The sequence below is a fragment of the Oncorhynchus mykiss genome, chromosome 12, assembly GCF_057628025.1.
Source record: "Oncorhynchus mykiss isolate SJ-2025 chromosome 12, ASM5762802v1, whole genome shotgun sequence".
NCBI lineage: Eukaryota > Metazoa > Chordata > Actinopteri > Salmoniformes > Salmonidae > Oncorhynchus > Oncorhynchus mykiss.
In genome coordinates, this window is record NC_143033.1 from 8,980,001 (window position 1) to 8,996,606 (window position 16,606).

General features: G+C 42.4%; 1 protein-coding gene across 6 annotated transcripts in view; it reads right to left on the minus strand.

The window, feature by feature from the left end:
- Positions 1-16,606, minus strand: part of ptpn13 (protein tyrosine phosphatase non-receptor type 13) — a 166,280-nt gene that overhangs the window by 37,914 nt on the left and 111,760 nt on the right. For all 6 annotated transcript variants that reach the window (XM_090191624.1, XM_090191627.1, XM_090191626.1 and 3 more), the window contains 8 exons: positions 14,473-14,611; positions 14,088-14,240; positions 13,315-13,497; positions 11,596-11,758; positions 9,606-9,757; positions 9,332-9,478; positions 8,304-8,443; positions 4,054-4,166 (listed from right to left, as the gene is read on the minus strand). In XM_090191624.1, coding sequence (XP_090047750.1) covers positions 4,054-4,166; positions 8,304-8,443; positions 9,332-9,478; positions 9,606-9,757; positions 11,596-11,758; positions 13,315-13,497; positions 14,088-14,240; positions 14,473-14,611 — 1,190 coding nt within the window. The remainder of the gene's footprint in view (positions 1-4,053; positions 4,167-8,303; positions 8,444-9,331; positions 9,479-9,605; positions 9,758-11,595; positions 11,759-13,314; positions 13,498-14,087; positions 14,241-14,472; positions 14,612-16,606) is intronic.

A 16,606-nucleotide genomic window follows, 5' to 3' on the forward strand; every position in this document is an offset into this window, starting at 1 on the left:
CTTTACCAGTACATTCAGGGGGGGCACAGAAAGTAAGGAAGAGGGTTATATTCTTCAGAAGCTCAATGATCATAGCAATGAATGAATGACATATCTCTTGCATGTCGTCATCATCACAAATCTGATGTTTTTATTATTCTATTATTATTATTATTATAATAACAATAATAATAATAATAATACTGTCCTTTTTCTCCCCAATTTTCATGATAACGATCTTGTCTCATCGCTGCAACTCCCAAACGGGCTCGGGAGAGGCGAAAGGTTAAGTCATGCGTCCTCTGAAACATGACCCACCAAGCCGCACTTCTTAACACCGGCTCGCTTAACCCGGACGCACCAATGTGTCTGAGGAAACACCGTTCAACCGATGACCTGCAGGCGCCCGGCCCGCCACAAGGAGTCGCTAGAGCGTGATGTACATTTAACCTCTTAGAGCTCTAGGGGCGCTATTTCATTTTTGGATAAAAAACGTTCCCGTTTTAAGCGCGATATTTTGTCACGAAAAGATGCTCTACTATGCATATTCTTGACAGTTTTGGAAAGAAAACACTCTGAAGTTTCAGAATCTGCAAAGATTTTGTCTGTAAGTGCCCCAGAACTCATTCTACAGGCGAAACCAAGATGATGCATCACCCAGGAATTAGCAGAATTTCTGAAGCTCTGTTTTCCATTCTCTCCTTATATGGCTGTGATTGCGCAAGGAATGAGCCTACACTTTCTGTCGTTCGCCCAAGGTCTTAGCAGCATTGTGACGTATTTGTAGGCATATCATTGGAAGATTGGCCATAAGAGACTACATTTTCCAGAGGTCCGCCCGGTGTCCTTTGTCTAAATTTGTGCGTAATCTTCAGGTGCAGGCATTTTCTCCTGGGATTCAGGAGAGAAAGCATGTTTCCAAGAACGATGTATCAATGAAGAGATATGTGAAAAACACCTTGAGGATTGATTCTAAACAACGTTTGCCATGTTTTCAGTCGATATTATGGAGTTAATTTGGAAAAAAGTTTGCGTTTTGAGGACTGAATTTATGGATTTTTTTTGGTAGCCAAATGTGATGTATAAAACGGAGCTATTTCTAATACACAAGGAATCTTTTTGGAAAAACTGAGCATCTGCTATCTAACTGAGAGTATCCTCATTGAAAACATCAGAAGTTCTTCAAAGGTAAATGATTTTATTTGAAGGCTTTTATGTTTTTGTTAATGTTGCGTGCTGGATGCTAACGCTAATGCTAACGCTAAATGCTAACGCGAAATGCTAACTCTAGCTAGCTACTTTTACACAAATGATTGTTTTCCTATGGTTGAGAAGCATATTTTGAAAATCTGAGATGACAGTGTTGTTTACAAAAGGCTAAGCTTGAGAGATGGCATATTTATTTCATTTCATTTGCGATTTTCATAAATAGTTAACGTTGTGTTATGCTAATGAGCTTGCTGATAGATTTACACAATCCTGGATACAGGGGTTTTTTCATAGCTAAACGTGACGCAGAAAACGGAGCGATTTGTCCTAAACAAATAATCTTTCAGGAAAAACTGAACATTTGCTATCTGAGAGTCTCCTCAATGAAAACATCTGAAGTTCTTCAAAGGTAAATGATTTTTTTGAATGCTTTTCTGTTTTTTTGTGTAAATGTTGCCAGCTGAATGCTAATGCTAAATGCTACGTTAGCCATCAATACTGTTACACAAATGATTGTTTTGCAATGGTTGAGAAGCATATTTTGAAAATCTGAGATGACAGTGTTGTTAACAAAAGGCTAAGCTTGAGAGCTAGCATATTTATTTCATTTCATTTGCGATTTTCATGAATAGTTAACGTTGCGTTATGGTAATGAGCTTGAGTCTGTATTCACGAACCCGGATCCGGGATGGGGAGATCAGAAAGGTTAAACAGTACCACTATCAAATCAAAACATCATGGTTGTATTAAGTTGACTGAGGATTTCCTGTCCTACTGACCATAACATGTTGAATAAGAAGATGCGTGTTGCTGGACTCTGGGTAACCTAATAACACACTATGGTGAGCACATCACTCCGCAAGATAAATGACCCACATGATTAAATACATTAATGGACAGCATTATCTGTTGTGGGTGTGTGTCTGTATGCATTCTCTCTGGTGTATCACAGAGACTGGTGAAATACATTGCTCTGCTCTCTAACTGGGAGCAGCCTGTATGTATGATGCATTGAAGAGGTTTAAACAGGCTGATCGCTTTAGCACATCTATATATCACTGTCATCCAGCACAACAGAAGCAGTGTGTGTGTGTGTGTGTGTGTGTGTGTGTGTGTGTGTGGGCCAGAGGCTAATGGGAGCGAGCTAACACAGGCTAAGCTAGGGTAAAAGGTCACGATACATTCTGGTGCCAAGCATGAGGCTGTTCAACTGGGGAGCCCTGGTCCAATTTAGTGCACTATATAGGGAATAGGGTGCCATTTTGGCCACACATGGGGAACAGAAGCCAGAGTTATGGAACTCTACCAATGAGACTTAGTGTTGTTGCAGTTACTTACACCTATATAACTGAAGCTAAATACAGATAAAAACCCACACTCACTAGACCGACAAGTGTCCCAAATGGCGAACCTATTCCCTCTATAGTGCACTATAAAGGGAATAGGGTAGTAGTGGACTAAAATAGTGGACTGACGGGAATAGGGTAGTAGTGGACTATAGGGAATAGGGTAGTAGTGTACTATAAAATAGTGGACTAACGGGAATAGGGTAGTAGTGGACTATAGGGAATAGGGTAGTAGTGCACTATAAAATAGTGGACTAACGGGAATAGGGTAGTAGTGGACTATAGGGAATAGGGTAGTAGTGCACTATAAAATAGTGGACTATAGGGAATAGGGTAGTAGTGGACTATAGGGAATAGGGTAGTAGTGGACTATACAGGGAATAGGGTAGTAGTGGACTATACAGGGAATAGGGTAGTAGTGGACTATAAAATAGTGGACTATAGAGAATAGGGTAGTAGTGGACTATAAAATAGTGGACTATAGAGAATAGGGTAGTAGTGGACTATAGGGTATAGGGTAGTAGTGGACTATAGGGAATAGGGTAGTAGTGGACTATAAAGGGAATAGGGTAGTAGTGGACTATAAAGTGAATAGGGTAGTAGTGGACTATAAAGTGAATAGGGTAGTAGTGGACTATAAAGTGAATAGGGTAGTAGTGGACTATACAGGGAATAGGGTAGTAGTGGACTATAAAGGGAATAGGGTAGTAGTGGACTATAAAGGGAATAGGATAGTAGTGGACTATACAGGGAATAGGGTAGTAGTGGACTATACAGGGAATAGGGTAGTAGTGGACTATAAAGGGAATAGGGTAGTAGTGGACTATAAAGAGACGGGCGTTGTCAGAGAGACATGTGCTGTCAGAGAGACAGGCGCTGTCGCCAGTCAGAGCTCACACCTGGAAAGGGAACAAACAAGTATGCCTACCTGAATACAAGAAACATCCTCACATGGTTACTAGACAATACAAGAAACATCCTCACATGGTTACTAGACAATACAAGAAACATCCTCACATGGTTACTAGACAATACAAGAAACATCCTCACATGGTTACTAGACAATACAAGAAACATCCTCACATGGTTACTAGACAATACAAGAAACATCCTCACATGGTTACTAGACAATACAAGAAACATCCTCACATGGTTACTAGACAATACAAGAAACATCCTCACATGGTTACTAGACAATACAAGAAACATCCTCACATGGTTACTAGACAATACAAGAAACATCCTCACATGGTTACTAGACAATACAAGAAACATCCTCACATGGTTACTAGACAATACAAGAAACATCCTCACATGGTTACTAGACAATACAAGAAACATCCTCACATGGTTACTAGACAATACAAGAAACATCCTCACATGGTTACTAGACAATACAAGTTGGACAATGTTCACGCAGACAGACAGTGTTGGTACTGCCAAGGCCAATGTCAAAGCAAACAACAAAAAACAGAAAGACAAGCACAGCATGTCTCATAGCAACCAGAAAAATACTGACCTACGACATCAGCATGTCCCGTCTCTTCCACGGAGGAGGAGGAGTCAGACTCTTTCTGGAAGCTCTTAAGACTCCAGGTGGTGCTGCCGTGCGATGCTGAGGAGCCAAACCTTCTGTTGAGGAGAGAGAGAGGAGAGAGAAAGAGAGGGAGAAAGAGTATTAACACCCTTCTACAGAGCCCCTACAGAGCCCCTACAGAGCCCCTAAAGAGCAGAGTATGATCTTTTTGTTACTGGTCTGGGACAGCCCAAACTATACTGCTGTATTAAAAGAGAAAGTCTTAGGCTAGAACTAACTCCATATTCAGATGGTAGTTAATCTGTCTGGAAGCAAAAACAACCCAGAGACTGTGACTGAATACAACAATCCCCTTCACAAATGAACATGATGTTAATATGAAGCCCTGTTCTAGTCTATGGGTCAGAACCAAACACCTTTTTAATAAGAACAGAGCAGAACGTCTTTCCATTCCAAAAAGCCTCAAAACAAAATCCGGTGGGAGGAAGATATGAGGGAAGACAAAGAACTGTCAACTCAGCACTGAACCAGAAAGGCCCTCCCTCGCCTCTCCTCCCCTAGAGGGCTAATTAAAGGCATGACTAGACATAGACTAGAACACTCACTGATCCACAGACAAAGGAATGAAGAGATATTACATAGTAAAAAAAAGAGTCTGCTGTGGTGCTGAAGGTAGGCAAGCCCTGCCCTGCTCTAAGGTCAGCTCAGTCCAGAGGCAACCCGTCATTCAGGGCAGGTGGGGCAGAAGCCCACATTTGTTGCCTGTTTTGCAAAGTTATTTCGGCATTAATATGTGTCTCACATCAGTTTTCAAACAATGTAAAAAAAAAAAAAAAAAAAAAAAGTAAACCCTCCATAAACCCTCCATACAAACGCGGTCTCTTTTTTGTCTTCTTGAGTAAGGCAGCTCCAAAATTCAGGTGTTTCAGCCTAGCTCAGTGCTTTCCGTGGTGGTGGGGCAGCCAGCGGAAAATGCGGAGCGTAGGGGTTGGTAATGTTCTCTAGTTGCGCTGTAATTGGCTAAGTGTTCGGTCACTCATGGGGACACTAAGTCACTGCCAAATCTAAGGGTAGAGCTAGAAAATTCAAGCCCCTTAGGCGCTGCCATAGAGTTACATTAGAAGTGCAATCGGCCATTGGACATAACACATTACACAATAAGTTAGAAATCACAAATTCAACAATGAGTGGTTTGGAAGGAATCAGTGGCTATCTGCAAGCACTGCAAAGCAATCACTAGCCTGCTATTCAGTGGAGTGGGTGTATTCCCAATTCTCGCTAGGGGGCAGTATTCGGAAGTTTGGATGACTGAGGTGTCCAAAGTAAACAACCTGTTACTCAGGCCCAGAAGCTAGGATATGTTTTGGACAAAAAACTCAAAAGTTTCTAAAATTGTTAAAATAATGTCTGTGAGTATAACAGAACTGATTTGTAGGGTGAAACCCCGAGCACAATCAATCCAGGGATACATTTTTTTTTTGAGGTCATTGGATTTTCCAATGCTTTTCTATGAGAAACCTGATTTATTTGGACCCAGATTGCAGTTCCTACAGCTTCCACTAGATGTCAACAGTCTTTAGAAATTGTTCTGTTTTTTTGTTGAAAAATGAAGTAAATCATATTCTTTGTAAGTGTCACTCAGGTGGACTTTAGTCTTTTGGTGCGCGTGAATGACTGCATGCTCCGTGTTGTTTTTCTCTGGTATTGGAAACAGTTTATTCCATCTTAAATTTTATAGATTATTTACATTTTAGGGTACTTAAGGTTGGATTAGAAACTTTGTTTGAAATGTTTGGACCAAGATTACAGGTAACTCATTAGATACTTTGTAATCATGTTGGGCCGGTGTATTTCTGAATCAAACGAGTCAAATAAATTGACATTTTAGGGATATGAAGAAGGAATTTATCGAACAAAACGACCATTCATTGTGTAACAGACATTTGAGATTGCCAAAAAGATGAAGATCTTCAAAGGTAAGCGATTTATTTTATTGCTATTTCTGACTTTCGTTATGCATCTGTTTGGTTGAAAAATGGTTTATGCTTTCGTATTCGGGGCGCTGTCATCAGATAATCGCATGGTGGGCTTTTGCCGTAAAGCCTTTTTGAAATCTGACACTGCGGCCGGATTAACAAGAAGTTAAGCTTTTTTAAAAAAAAATGTATGACACTTCATGAAAGTTCTATACTTATATTTCTGTAATTTGAATTTCGCGCTCTGCAGTTTCACCGGATGTTGTCAAATCTATCCCGTTAAACGGGATTTGATCCTTGAGAAGTTTTTCAAGGTCACTTTTCCAAACTTAAAATGATAAACATTGGCCATGCTGTCAACCCAGCATGAATTCTGCAGAGCTCAAAACAACTTAACTCAGAACTGGGAAATCTGATTTCAGTGAGTTCAAGACAAATGGTAACTCAGGGGGGGAAAAAAAACTAACTCCGACTGGGAAAATACGTTTTGATAGGTCATCCAACTCAAAATTGTAAGTCGGGAACTCTGACCTCTTTCTAGAGCTACTACCTGAAGATCACTGACATCATCATGATTGGACATTGTCCCCCCCCCCTCCCCCTAAGAGTTCCCAGTTGTCTTGAAAGCACCATAATTTCAGAGAATACCCGACTTTGATGACAAAATTTGCCCACGAGAAGGACCGCCGCACCACCTTCCTGTTCAAGTGAGCACAACAAGGTGAGTCCAAAAATGTATTGTATGCTGCTGCATAAATTATGTACTTTTCCAGGGAGATATGTATACAGTAGATAAGAAAGTAATACTAAGTGTATGTTGTGTAGTAAGCTGTTTGTAGCCTCACCCTAATAATTTGGTCTATTTTCCCCCTCTTAATTTCGCCTACAGTTCTGACTTGGTGTTGCACATGTAGCCTAAAGCCTGTTTTAGAGAAATGTAATCATTGAATATTGTAAGAGCTTCCATTGTCTGCTTATATGCCCCCTTTATTTATCCTAAGCTTCTGACTTGGTGTACAGGGAGAACACCATAGTTTGTACATCTCAATTGTCAGTAGAAGCTGTTGGAACAGCTTTATGTACTGTAGGCCCTAACAGTTTGTGGGCACCGTTTGTCACCGTTATAATGCAATTAATGTATTGTTTAGTGTTGTGACTTTGCTGGCATTCATCCCCCCCAGTTGTTTGTTTGTTTGTTTGTTTGTTTGTGTTTGCGCCACCAAGATTTACATGTTAAAAATCACCACCGGCTCGTTCAGGACGACACAATGCTGTCTGCTGCAATAATAACCGTCTTTATTAAAATGCTCAGGATGTTTATAGAAACATAGGGAGCACCAAAACATTGCCTGACAAAGTCTGATTCTGCTTTCAATGAAGAGTAGGCTGGAGAAGGAAGCAGAACACATGAAAAGAGCTGGGATTGGCCTGGCAGGTGGTTAGAGCGTTGGGCCAGTAACCGAAATGTTGCTGGATCGAATCCCCGAGCTGACGAGGTAAAAATGTGTCGTTCTGCCCCTGAACAAGGCAGTTTACCCACTGTTCCCCGGTAGGCCGTCATTGAAAATAAGAATTTGTTCTTAACTGACTTGCCTAGTTAAATAAAAGCATTGTTATTGACTAAGCGTTTCACTGTTAGTCTACACCTGTTGTTTACAAAGCATGTGACTAATAAAATGTGATGATTTGATTAGACCCAAACATGTGTCATGGCTTCTGAAGTCGGTCCCTCTCTTTGTTCGGGTGGTGTTTGCCGGTCCCTCTCCTTGTTCAGACGGTGTTTGCCGGTCCCTCTCCTTGTTCGGTTGGTGTTCGGCGGTCCTCTAGCCATCCTTGATCCATTGGTTTTGTCTTGTCTCTCTACACACCTGGTTCCAATCCCATTCATTACGTTGTGTATTTAAGCCTGTGTTTCCCCTCATGTCCTTGTATGTAGGTGTGTTATTTGTTCTGGTGTGCGATGGGTTTTGCACCCTATCATGTTATTTTGGCATACTTTGGTTTTCTGAGTTTAATTTTTTATTTTTATTAAACAGCTCCGTTTTTACCAAGTTCATTCTCATGGGCCTGACTTCCCTGTCACCAGCACGCGCCGCATTACAACATGCCATTTTCCTAAATGTTTTATCGTTACGGTAACATATACCGTAATCCATCTTCTAAATCAATATCAGGGGAAGTGTTTTGGCTCATCGGATGGTCTCTCCCTCTAACTAAAGAGGCTTAGGTGAGCACTTAAAGGTATAGGTGACTCACCTATCCTGCTGGTAAGCTACAGAGATGGAGTCTGTGTCTGAGCTGGCTCGGTGGTGGGAGTCCGGGAGCTGGGCATGGTTCACAGCAGACTGAGACTGGCTGTTGAAGGAGACTGCACGGTGCTCTGGAGATTCAGGCACCTTGGATAGAGCCATACATGGATAGATACATATTTTAATAGCTGCTTGGATGGAACTTCATTAATCTCAGATGGGAAAATGTCATACAGCAGTAGATAAAAACACACACAACAAAAATAATAACACACAAAGTCAAGAGTCATAAGAAGGGCCATAGCATCCATAAGAAGAGCCATAAGAAGAGCCATAAGATGAGCCATAAGAAGAGCCATAGCATCCATAAGAAGAGCCATAAGATGAGCCATAAGAAGAGCCATAAGAAGAGCCATAGCATCCATAAGAAGAGCCATAAGATGAGCCATAAGAAGAGCCATAGCATCCATAAGAAGAGCCATAAGATGAGCCATAAGAAGAGCCATAGCATCCATAAGAAGAGCCATAAGATGAGCCATAAGAAGAGCCATAGCATCCATAAGAAGAGCCATAAGAAGAGCCATAGCATCCATAAGAAGAGCCATAAGAAGAGCCATAAGATGAGCCATAAGAAGAGCCATAGCATCCATAAGAAGAGCCATAAGATGAGCCATAAGAAGAGCCATAAGAAGAGCCATAGCATCCATAAGAAGAGCCATAAGATGAGCCATAAGAAGAGCCATAGCATCCATAAGAAGAGCCATAAGATGAGCCATAAGAAGAGCCATAGCATCCATAAGAAGAGCCATAAGATGAGCCATAAGAAGAGCCATAGCATCCATAAGAAGAGCCATAAGAAGAGCCATAGCATCCATAAGAAGAGCCATAAGATGAGCCATAAGAAGAGCCATAGCATCCATAAGAAGAGCCATAAGAAGAGCCATAGCATCCATAAGAAGAGCCATAGCAGCCATAAGAAGAGCCATAAGAAGAGCCATAGCATCCATAAGACATCATGATTAAATGTCATAATACCTGGCCCAGGTTGTGGTGTGATCTGCTCATCATTAACCGGGCATTGGAAGGGTGGTGGTGGTGGGGGCCGAGGCCGGAGTTGAACCCAGGGAAGAGCACCTCTTCCTGGGCATGGAGCCGGCCGCCAGGGGCCTTGTTCAGGGCCACCTGCGATAACACTTTTGTTATTGTTTTTCAACAAAAAAAAATGAATGTAATTAAAACTACACACCACAAAGAACAGAGGAACTGGGGATTGGACCGAGGATTTCTAAAGATGTAAAACATCAATTACCTCTGAGTAGGAAATCCTCTTCAGGTCTGAGTCTGAGTGTGCGGAGCGGGCTGAGGAGCTAGGGGTCAGGCTGGCAGAGCTCAAGGCCCTCCCCATCCCCTCCACCCCCCCCTGGCCCAGAGAGTACTGCAGGAGGTTCAGTGGAGAGTTCTCTGTGGAACAGGGAGAAGTACCAGGTCGGATATTATGAGAAGACATTATCAGGGGTCTTAAATGCTAAATCTTATACAATAATTCACATAACTGAAATGTAAAGTAAAGGCTAACTAAAATGTACAGTGGGGCAAAAAAGTATTTAGTCAGCCAGCAATTGTGCAAGTTCTCCCACTTAAAAAGATGAGAGAGGCCTGTAATTGTCATCATAGGTACACTTCAACTAGGACAGACAAACTGAGAAAAAAAATCCAGAAAATGTAGGATTTTTTATGAATTTATTTACAAATTATGGTGGAAAATAAGTATTTGGTCACCTACAAACAAGCAAGATTTCTGGCTCTCACAGACCTGTAACTTCTTCTTTAAGAGGCTCCTCTGTCCTCCACTCGTTACCTGTATTAATGGCACCTGTTTGAACTTGTTATCAGTATAAAAGACACCTGTCCACAACCTCAAACAGTCACACTCCAAACTCCACTATGGCCAAGACCAAAGAGCTGTCAAAGGACACCAGAAACAAAATTGTAGACCTCCACCAGGAGGTCTGGGAAGACTGAATCTGCAATAGGTAAGCAGCTTGGTTTGAAGAAATCAACTGTGGGAGCAATTATTAGGAAATGGAAGACATACAAGACCACTGATAATCTCCCTCGATCTGGGGTTCCATGCAAGATCTCACCCCGTGGGGTCAAAATGATCACAAGAACGGTGAGCAAAAATCCCAGAACCACACGGGGGGACCTAGTGAATGACCTGCAGAGAGCTGGGACCAAAGTAACAAAGCCTACCATCAGTAACACACTACGCCGCCAGGGACTCAAATCCTGCAGTGCCAGATGTGTCCCCCTGCTTAAGCCATTACATGTCCAGGCCCGTCTGAAGTTTGCTAGAGAGCATTTGGATGATCCAGAAGAAGATTGGGAGAATGTCATATGGTCAGATGAAACCAAAATATAACTTTTTGGTAAAAACTCAACTTGTCGTGTTTGGAGGACAAAGAATGCTGAGTTGCATCCAAAGAACACCATACCTACTGTGAAGCATGGGGGTGGAAACATCATGCTTTGGGGCTGTTTTTCAGCAAAGACTGGTCCGTGTAAAGGAAAGAATGAATGGGGCCATGTATCGTGAGATTTTGAGTGAAAACCTCCTTCCATCAGCAAGGGCATTGAAGATGAAACATGGCTGGGTCTTTCAGCATGACAATGATCCCAAACACACCGCCCAGGCAACGAAGGAGTAGCTTCGTAAGAAGCATTTCAAGGTCCTGGAGTGGCCTAGCCAGTCTCCAGATCTCAACCCCATAGAAAATCTTTGGAGGGAGTTGAAAGTCCGTGTTGCTCAGCAACAGCCCCAACACATCACTGCTCTAGAGATCTGCATGGAGGAATGGGCCAAAATACCAGCAACAGTGTGTGAAAACCTTGTGAAGACTTACAGAAAACGTTTGACCTCTGTCATTGCCAACAAAGGGTATTAAACAAAGTATTGGAGAAACTTTTGTTATTGACCAAATACTTATTTTCCACCATCATTTGCAAATAAATTCATTAAAAATCCTACAATGTGATTTTCTGGATTTTTTTATTCTAATTTTGTCTGTCATAGTTGAAGTGTACCTATGATGAAAATTACAGGCCTCTCTCATCTTTTTAAGGGGGAGAACTTGCACAATTGGTGGCTGACTAAATACTTTTTTGCCCCACTGTATGTCTTCACCCCATAAGTAGGTCTAACAGAATCAGTTAAATTGTTCTACTGTTTAGGATGAGGCCATGTGACAAAGCTCATGTAGACATGCTGTCGTTAAGTTCACCATCTCCCTCTGTCTCACCTAAGTCCTGCAGCTCCTGGTTGTTCTGCCGGGCCTTCATCTGGAGGTGGAACTTGTGCTGAGCAGAGCAGAGGCACAGCAGGTACTGACAGGTCTTGTTGCTGTCTGTCTGGAACAGGTGTTTGATCCCGTCTGACGTGTTCTGAAGACAGATCTTCTTCTTCTGCAGAGAAACAGACGGATAAGAAAAGTGAGTGAGAGCGATACACCAAACAGGGGGGAAAAAATGGCATTCCAATGAGTGACGGAGAGATTTTACAAAGCAATGCAGAAGAAACAGGGTACATTACAAAGCAATGCAGAAGAAACAGGGTACATTACAAAGCAATGCAGAAGAAACAGGGCACATTACAAAGCAATGCAGAAGAAACAGGGCACATTACAAAGCAATGCAGAAGAAACAGGGCACATTACAAAGCAATGCAGAAGAAACAGGGCACATTACAAAGCAATGCAGAAGAAACAGGGTACATTACAAAGCAATGCAGAAGAAACAGGGTACATTACAAAGCAATGCAGAAGAAACAGGGTACATTACAAAGCAATGCAGAAGAAACAGGGCACATTACAAAGCAATGCAGAAGAAACAGGGTACATTACAAAGCAATGCAGAAGAAACAGGGTACATTACAAAGCAATGCAGAAGAAACAGGGCACATTACAAAGCAATGCAGAAGAAACAGGGCACATTACAAAGCAATGCAGAAGAAACAGGGCACATTAATGCAGAAGAAACAGGGCACATTAATGCAGAAGAAACAGGGCATATTAATGCAGAAGAAACAGGGCACATTAATGCAGAAGAAACAGGGCACATTAATGCAGAAGAAACAGGGCACATTAATGCAGAAGAAACAGGGCACATTACAAAGCAATGCAGAAGAAACAGGGCATATTAATGCAGAAGAAACAGGGCACATTAATGCAGAAGAAACAGGGCACATTACAAAGCAATGCAGAAGAAACAGGGCATATTAATGCAGAAGAAACAGGGCACATTAATGCAGAAGAAACAGGGCACATTACAAAGCAATGCAGAAGAAACAGGGCACATTAATGCAGAAGAAACAGGGCACATTAATGCAGAAGAAACAGGGCACATTACAAAGCAATGCAGAAGAAACAGGGTACATTACAAAGCAATGCAGAAGAAACAGGGCACATTAATGCAGAAGAAACAGGGCACATTAATGCAGAAGAAACAGGGCATATTAATGCAGAAGAAACAGGGCACATTAATGCAGAAGAAACAGGGCACATTAATGCAGAAGAAACGGGGCACATTTCCAGTGAGTGAGAGAAACACTACACCAGACTAGAGGCTTCACTTTTATAATTTATAGACTAAGTATTTTGAAATGTGGAGATTAATTAACATATTGGATTTTTAGAGTACCTATCTAGTAGCTCAAAGCCTTTAACATAAGTATGAAAAACACCTCATCACCCCCACCCAAAATGTTTATTAAAAGGGGCGGCAGGAAGCCTAGTGGTTAAAGTGTTGGGCCAGTAACCGAAAGGTTTCTGGATCGAATCCCCGAGCTTACAAGGTAAAAATAATTGTCATTCTGCCCCCTCACAGTTAACCCACTCTTCATAGGCTGTCATTGTAAATAAGAATTTGTCCTTAATTGACTTGCCTGGTTAAATAAAATTAAAATAAAACGATTGAATTATTAAATTGAACTCTGCTTGGAGTTTAGAGTGCAATACACTTACTGTGAAAGAAATCTTCTTGGTTTCTCTCCAGGGGAACCTTAGTACTGGGGTTCTGTTTCCATTCAGGACCTCAAAGATGAGGACGCCCTTGGAGAAGACCCCTAGCATGATACCTGTCTGGGACCGCTTCTCAGGGAGGACACGATGGAAGTGAACCCCGTACTCCGTCAGCCTCTGGCTCGCCTTCAGGAAAGAAAACAGGATAAAAGGAGTCTTTAAAACTCAAAAACAGGGATCAATCATAATTACGATCAACCATAACGTCTCCACCCCCTTGACGTTACCACATCTTTACGTCATTTGACCTGTGACCAGGCTAGGCTAGCCACCTGTGACCAGGCTAGGCTAGCCACCTGTGACCAGGCTAGGCTAGCCACCTGTGACCAGGCTAGGCTAGCCACCTGTGACCAGGCTAGGCTAGCCACCTGTGACCAGGCTAGGCTAGCCACCTGTGACCAGGCTAGGCTAGCCACCTGTGACCAGGCTAGGCTAGCCACCTGTGACCAGGCTAGGCTAGCCACCTGTGACCAGGCTAGGCTAGCCACCTGTGACCAGGCTAGGCTAGCCACCTGTGACCAGGCTAGGCTAGCCACCTGTGACCAGGCTAGGCTAGCCACCTGTGACCAGGCTAGGCTAGCCACCTGTGACCAGGCTAGGCTAGCCACCTGTGACCAGGCTAGGCTAGCCACCTGGGACCAGGCTAGGCTAGCCACCTGTGACTAGGCTAGGCTAGCCACCTGGGACCAGGCTAGGCTAGCCATCTGGGCACTTACCTTGAGAAACTCAAACTCTGTCTCTGCCTCTGTGGCTCCATAGTATGTGCTGTGTAGTTTGAGCAGTTCTTCCTTGATGGAGCTCTGGTCAATATTATCCAGCACAGAGGCAGACATGTAATGTTCCATTCTGAAGTACGTCTTTCCATGGAGCTAGAAGAAACAGACGGTATAATTGTAGCCCTCACATATAGGGTTGGTCAGCATCCTGGTTCCAGATTAAGCCGACTCCTGGACTAAAAAGGCATGTTCAATGGAGAGCCTCAACTGAAATGGCTTTGTAGTCCAGGATTGGCTTAATATGGTCTAGGAAACCACCCCATTATGTCAATGTGGTAAACACTGTATAATAACTATACTACTACTGTAGAGGAGGGATTACTACCTCTGCCTGGTAGTCACCAAACTCTGCCTGAAGAGCCAGGGACGCCAGGAGCATGGCATTCTCCATGTCACAGCACACCCTCTCCTCCAAGATATCCTTCCTCAGCTGCAAGTAGTACTGGTGTTTTGTCATGGTGTGTCTGGAGTGGAGCACAGTATTGATACTTTATTCTGAAGCAGGCTATTGTTGTTTAACCAAGGGCTTGTTTCACTTCAGCTAAAGGCTCTGACTAACCTGGTCCCAGATCTGTTTGTGCTGTATAGTCCTATTGGTTGTTGCTATGCTTGGCACAGATCTGAGACCAGGGTTCATATTATTATGATTTATTTAGAATTCAAGGCACACTTAACCAGTATGTCTACCACGGCATTCTTTATTATGGTAACAATAAAAACCCTTGAATGAGTAAGTGTCCAAACTTTTGACTGGTACTGTATATACACAGTAAGTCAAAAGTGGACACATACAGTACCAGTCAAAAGTTTGGACACACCTACTCAAGGTTTTTTCTACATATATGGCATCATGTAGTAACCCAAAAAAAGTTTTAAACAAATCAAAATATATTTTATATTTGAGATTCTTCAAAGTGGCCACCCTTTGCCTTGACAGCTTTGCACACTCTTGGCATTCTCTTTACCAGGTTCTCCTGGAATGCTTTTACAACAGTCTTGAAGGAGTTCCCACATATGCTGAGCACTTGTTGGCTGCTTTTTCTTCTTCCTTCACTCTGCGGTCAAATCAAATGTATTTATATAGCCCTTCGTACATCAGCTGATATCTCAAAGTGCTGTACAGAAACCCAGCCTAAAACCCCAAACAGCAAGCAATGCAGGTGTAGAAGCACCAACTCGTTCGTTCCAACTCATCCCGAACCATCTCAATTGGGTTGAGGTCGGGTGATTGTGGAGGCCAGGTCATCTGATGCAGCCCTCCATCACTCTCTTTCTTGGTCAAATAGCCCTTAAACAGCCTGGAGGTGTGTTGGGTCATTGTCCTGTTGAAAAACAAATGATAGTCCCACTAAGCGCAAACCAGATGGGATGGCGTGTTGCTGTGGTAGCCATGCTGGTTAAGTGTGCCTTGAATTCTAAATAAAATCACTGACAGTGTCACCAACAAAGCACCTCCACACCATCACACTTCCTCCTCCATGCTTCACGGAGGGAACCACATATGCAGACATAATCCGTTCACCTACTATGCGTCTCACAAAGACACAGCAGTTGGAACCAACAATCTCAAATTTGGACTCATCAGACCAAAGGAAAGATGTCCACTGGTCTAATGTCCATTGCTTGTGTTTCTTGGCCCCAGCAAGTCTCTTCTTATTATTGGTGTCCTTTAGTAGTGGTTTCTTTGCAGAAATTCAACCACGAAGGCCTGATTCACGCAGTCTCCTCTGAACAGTTGATGTTGAGATGTGTCTGTTACTTGAACTCCGAAGCATTTATTTGGGCTGCAATTTCTGAGGCTGGTATCTCTAACGCACTTATCCTCTGCAGCAGAGGTAACTCTGGGTCTTCCTTTCCTGGGGTGGTCCTCATGAGAGCTAGTTTCATCACAGAGCCTGATTTTTTCCCCCCGACTGCACTTCAAGAAACTTTCAAAGTTCTTGAAATTTTACTGATTGACTTGACCTTTATGTCTTTAAGCAAAGAGAAACGACAGTCCATTACTTATTTGAGCTGTTCTTGCCATAATATGGACTTGGTCTTTTACCAAATAGGGCTATCTTTTGTATACCACCCCTACCTCATCACAACACAACTGATTGGCTCAAACGCATGAAGGAAAGAAATTCCACAAATTAACTTTTAACAAAGCACACCTGTTAATTGAAATGTATTCCAGGTGACTACCTCATGAAGCTGGTTGAGAGAATGCCAAGAGTGTGCAAAGCTCTCAAGGCGGCTACTTTGAAGAATCTCAAATATATTTTGATTTGTTTAACACTTCTGATTACATGCGTCTTATTTCATAGTTTTGATGTCTTCACTATTATTCCACAATGTAGAAAATAATAAAAATAAAGGAAAACAATTGAGTAGATGTGTCCAAACCTTTTGACTGGTACTGTATATATGCACCATTTAGCAGCCTATTTTATCCAAAGCGAATTACAGTCATGCGT